This window comes from Myotis davidii, unplaced genomic scaffold, assembly GCF_000327345.1.
Source record: "Myotis davidii unplaced genomic scaffold, ASM32734v1 scaffold514, whole genome shotgun sequence".
Lineage (NCBI taxonomy): Eukaryota > Metazoa > Chordata > Mammalia > Chiroptera > Vespertilionidae > Myotis > Myotis davidii.
The window spans coordinates 1,245,212-1,250,452 of record NW_006286236.1 but is presented as its reverse complement, the minus strand read 5'-3'; the positions used below and the strand labels follow the sequence as shown (position 1 = coordinate 1,250,452).

Sequence of the window (5,241 nt, the reverse complement as noted above, 5' to 3'; positions counted from 1 at the left end):
GCTGTTTCAAAAGCCCCAGAGGGGACCCTTCTGTAGAGGAACCTCCTCCGGACATAGCGGTGCAGCCGCCCAGAGCAGAGCCTCTCCCGGTGAAGCAGGCAGGGCCCCAGCCCAGGGCTCCATCCAGGTCCCCACCCCCATGCAGCCCTGGGTCCGTGTGCAGAACCTGGGGCTCCACAGAGGCCAGACCAGAAACCTCGGAGCCAGTCCTAGACCTGCGGGCTGGAAATGGAGAAACTGAGGCCAGGAGGGGGTGGGCCTGGGATTAGGCCCCAGGCACCTGAACCCCCGACTCAGAGCTCAGAATCCAGTCACCCTGCACTGCAGTCCCGAGAGGCCATAATTGGGGTCCAGACTGCCCCCGGAGAGCTGGGAGGTCCAGGGGTCTTAAGATGAGGATGGGACTGGGTGACCCCTTAGGGCAGTGATGGCGAACCTATGACACGCGAACTCATTTTTTGGTTGATTTTTCTTTGTGGAATGGCATTTAAATATATAAAATAAATATCAAAAATATAAGTCTTTGTTTTACTATGGTTGCAAATATCAAAAAATTTCTATATGTGACACGGCACCAAAGTTCAGTTAGGGTTTTTCAGAATGCTGACACGCCGGGCTCAAAAGGTTCGCCATCACTGCCTTAGGGTTTCTGGGCCTCAATGTCACAGGGATGCATTGCAAGAGTTGTGGTCCCAGGTCCCACCCAGAGTGCTCTCTCTCTCTCTCTCTCTCTCTCTCTCTCTCTCTCTCTCTCTCTATCTCTCTATCTAATATATCTATATATATGCTCTTGGTCTCTCTCTCTCTCTCTCTCTCTCTCTGGGTCTAAAGGAGGGTCCTTGGTGGGAACGGTCCTGCCTCAGACCTGAGGATGCAACCACAGTGAGGGGTGGGGGCTGGGAGGGGTTTGCAGCTGTGCCCACATGATCCCCGGAAGTTGCCTCCACCTCAGCACACCTGCTGACACACCTGCCCCCGCAGGAGAGCAAGACAGAGCCCCTCCAGAACACGCGCGTCCTGTCGCTGCCGCCTCTGGAGTCCTCCACCAGGTACCAGGCGAGAGTGAGGGTCAAGCCCTACAAAGGCTACAGCGGGATCTGGAGCGAGTGGAGCGAGGAGAGCTCCTGGGACACTGAGTGGGGTATGTCTCCCCGCCCCCCACACACCCCCTCCCTTCCCGCTACAGCCCAGCTGGGGTGAGGGCAGGGGCGATGTAGACACAGAGGTGTGACTGCACCCACCGAGCATCCTTTCCTCCCAGGGGACACTAGTCATTGAAAAATGACGCCTGCTGTACAACACAGACTGCGGATGAGGCCTTGAGAGCAGAGAAGAGCAGGTCTCATCATCATGCCTCCCTCACATGGGACCTTAGTCCTCTGTTAATATGACCCATGGCTTCATTAGCCTTTGTGTCCGCCACTAACCAGTGACCACTCGGCACAAAATTCTAGTTCCCACCCACAAACATCAGGGCCTCCGGACAGAGGTCTGAGCTAGGAAGGTTTGGGTCTGATTTCCTATCGTCCCCATCTCCCTGCTACTTTCACTCGTCCTCAGTTTTCACCTGAGCCTCCAGCTTTTCCCTCCCGGATGCTAATGCTCCTTTTTCTCTCCTGGCTGCCGGAAGTGCTGCCCACGTGGGGCCTGGCCCTCGTCCTAGTCTTCACCACCCTGGCCTTACTCCTGGCCCTGCGTCTCTGTGGCACGTACGGGTACAGGTAAGGGGACTCCATGATGAGTGGGGGTGGGCGTACCCGGGACCCTAGGGGGGCCACAGGGATCCCACAGCGGACCCCTCCAGTCCCTACTCTGCCACCCACTCCCTGGGGGTTTCTGGGCAAATCTCACCCTCTCCTGGGGCCTCAGTTTCCCCCCGTATCTGAGCATGGGCAGCTGCCGAGGTCTCCGGTGGCTGTCACCTCCCTGCTGTCTTTCCAGGTTGACCCACAAGTGGGAGGAGAAAATCCCCAACCCCAGTAAAAGCCAACTGTTCCAGGTAGGACCTGCTGCCGGCGGCTGTGGTGGGAAAGGCTCCTCTGCCCTGTGCCCTGTGCCCATGTCCCTGTGCCCATGTCCTCCTCCCCTTCCTGGGGGCGTGGAGAGTGAGGCACAGGTGGCCAGGGGAGGGGCCGGGAGGCTCTGAGAGCAAGGCCCGCACCTGTGAGTTCATCCCTGCAGACCCCCGGCCTCGCAGTGCACAGGGGCCCTGCCGTCAGGAGCCCCGTGGGGCAGGAGGGGGTTGAGGGTGGAGATGCCAGGAGTGCACAGCTGGGCTCAGGAAGGGGGCGGTGGGAGGCAAGATGGCTCTCCGAGGACAGGACAGCAGGATCCGGGTGGCCCGGGGGAAAGGTCACTGTAGGCAGAGGCAGGTGGGGATGAGACAGGGACACTCCACGAAGGACTGAGGAGGGTGGGCCTTGAGGCTGGGTGCATCACTGGAGGCCGAGGGGACCACAGAGGGAGCGAGGGTGGGGAGCGTCTCGAGGCCAATGTGGGAAGACTAGGCGGGGAGTATGGAGGCAGCCACACCCCAATAAGCAGGCTCACCAGAGCAGGGTCCCTGTCCTCAGTGCTGGAGTGGAGGACCCCAGGAAGTCCCAGCCCCTCTCTGGCCGCCCCTCCTGGTGTCAGAGGCTGTGTCTGGTCCTGACCATGCTGAGCTACCCCCCTTTTCCGGGGACTCGCTGAATCCCCTGCCGCCCCCACAGCCCTCCCTCCACCAACACCAGCCCGCGGTCCCACACCCACAGGCTCAAACGCCCTCTCTTCCAGGACGTGAGTGCGGGGCGCTGGCCCCCAGGCGGCATGTCGGCCCTCACCAGCAGGAGCCCCGCACACAAGGGGCCATGGGGCAGCCGCTTCCCTGGGCTGGAGGGGTGAGTGCCTGGGCCTGGGGTCCCTGGGAGGCAGGAGGGTGGACCCACCGTGCACGGGGGAGGTCAGAGGAGGTGGCCTCTGGGCTGAGGCTCAGCATGGAGAGGCCGAAGGAGGCAGTTGGCACTAGAGCAGCGGTTCTCAACCTTCTGGCCCTTTACATACAGTTCCTCATGTTGTGACCCAACCATAAAACTATTTTCGTTGCGACTTCATAACTGTCATGTTGCTGCTGCTATGAATCGTCATGTAAATATCTGATATGCAGGATGGTCTTAGGCGACCCCTGTGAAAGGGCCGTTCGACCGCCAAAGGGGTCGCGACCCACAGGTTGAGAACCCCTGCTCTAGAGCAAGGAGCATCCCAGTGGGGCAGCTGGATAACTTCCTGGTTCCCAGCTTAGCGAGAGCCAGAGCTCAGGTTTGACAGGTGACCTCTCTGTGCCTGGGGACAGCCCGCACTGCCTCAAGCAGAGGGTGAGAGGGACACACCGGGGAGAGGACCTGCAGCAAGAGTGCGGAGGCTGGAGGGCCAGGCGCACAGGGAGGTGGAGCACGGCCGGTTCCCTGCTCTGGGGTCCCCGCCCACCTCGCCTCGCCCCCTCTGGGTTCTCTGTGAGCCCTGCTGGTCCTAGCCCCCACCCCCAGCCCCTCCTGCCTGAGTTGAGGTGTCTGCCCAGGGTGTCCCAACATCTCACACCTGCTCTCCCCACAGGGTGTTCCCTGAAGACCGCATGCACAGCGAGGTGTCACCTCTCACCGTGGAGGACCCTAAAAATGCTTACGACTCACCATCGGAGCCTGACACGACTCCGGCCGCCTCGGACCTGCCCGCGGAGCTGTCCCCAAGCCCCGCGCCCTGCCTGTCAGCCCCCTCTGGCAGCCCTGAGAGCCAGGGTTCCGGCTTCCACTTCAACGGCCCCTACCTGGGGCCGCCCCACAGCCACTCCCTGCCGGACCTCCTGGGCCAGGAGGAGGCCCCACAGATGGTGGGGAGCCAGAAGCCTCTGCCCGCAGGGTCCCTGGAGTACCTGTGCCTGCCCCAAGGGGAGCAGGTGCAGCTGGTCCCACTGGCCCAGGTGATGGGACAGGGCCAGGCCAGGGGTGTAGAGAGGAGATCCTGCGGGGGCGCGGAGGGGAGCCCCTCCGTGGAGACTGGGGCGGGCCCTGTTCCTCCCGCTCCTGGGCTGCTGGTGGGTGGTCAGGGCCTGAAGGACAGACCCACAGCTGTGTCTCCTGTGTCCGGGGGCCCTGCGGACAGCATCATGGCCTCTGGTTATGTCACCACCACAGACCTGGCACTCGCCTTACCCACAGAGGCACCATCTGCCTCCCGGGTCCCTCCCCCAGGCCTCCCCTCAGAGCAGAACCACAGCCTCAGTCCCAGGCTGGCACGTGGGCCCCTGGAAGGCCCCGCCCCCGTGAAACCAGCGATTGACGGCTATGTGGAGCTCCCTTCCACCATGGGCCAGTCCCCTAAGTCCCCTCTGGGCAGCCCTGCCCCTCCTGTAGCCAGCGGCCACGTCCTGAGCCCAAGGGAGCCCCGGGTCGATGTGGCCCCAGTCTCCCCGCACCCCGAGGGGCTCCTGGTCCTGCAGCAGGTGGGAGACTATTGCTTCCTCCCCGGCGTGGGGTCTGGCCCCTTGTCCCCCCAGAGTAAGTCCTCTTCTCCCGGACCCTGTCCTGAGATCAGGGACCTGGACCAGGGCTTCCCGGCCAAGAAGCCTTCCTGTCCGGCCATCCCCCAGGTGCCGGCCATTCAGCTCTTCAAGGCCCTGAAGCAGCAGGACTACCTGTCGCTGCCCCCCTGGGAGGTCAGCAGGCCTGGGGAGGTGTGCTGAGACCCTGCGGGCCTGGGGGTCACATGGGGGAGAGGGCCTGCCTTCCTTCCTGCCCTGCCTTTCTCCCGCCAGCCTCTGTGTGTTCCACACTCATTTCTGCAAAGCCAAGGACAGGGGGCCAGGAAAACGCGTGAACTGCCCATCTTCTCCCTTGACCTTGAGCAAGGTCAAGCCTCTCTGTCTCTCTTCCTCCTCCCTCCCTGCCCCACCCTGCCACCACCCCTCCCCCTTCTCACAGACACACACACACACACACACATGCTTTTCCTTCAAGTTCACGGACTTTTAGGTTCTGAATTGTTAGAACGTTCCACACTTTCTCGTTCCATTTGCCTCGTTTTCTCTGTTACAAGGTTTCCCTGCTTGGGCTCGTTCCTTCGTTCTCTTCTCCCTGGTTTGTTATTAGAGCGAGTTTGAGGTCCCAGCGCGGCCTGTCCGGAGATGCCATGTCTCGGTCAGAGCCTGTGCTGATGCCGCCGTGTCTGGCTGTGTTGGGGGACCTGTGCCTGTAGCCTGTTCCAGGG

At 61.9% G+C, this 5,241-nt stretch overlaps 1 protein-coding gene across 1 annotated transcript in view; it reads left to right on the top strand.

Annotated features, from left to right (window-relative positions):
- Positions 1 to 5,235, top strand: part of CSF2RB (colony stimulating factor 2 receptor beta common subunit) — a 14,756-nt gene extending 9,521 nt beyond the window's left edge. The window contains 5 exon segments of the mRNA XM_006757460.2: positions 982 to 1,141; positions 1,631 to 1,721; positions 1,942 to 1,999; positions 2,776 to 2,879; positions 3,592 to 5,235. Coding sequence (XP_006757523.1) covers positions 982 to 1,141; positions 1,631 to 1,721; positions 1,942 to 1,999; positions 2,776 to 2,879; positions 3,592 to 4,717 — 1,539 coding nt within the window. The 3' untranslated portion in view covers positions 4,718 to 5,235.
- Positions 5,236 to 5,241: the final 6 nt, after the last annotated feature.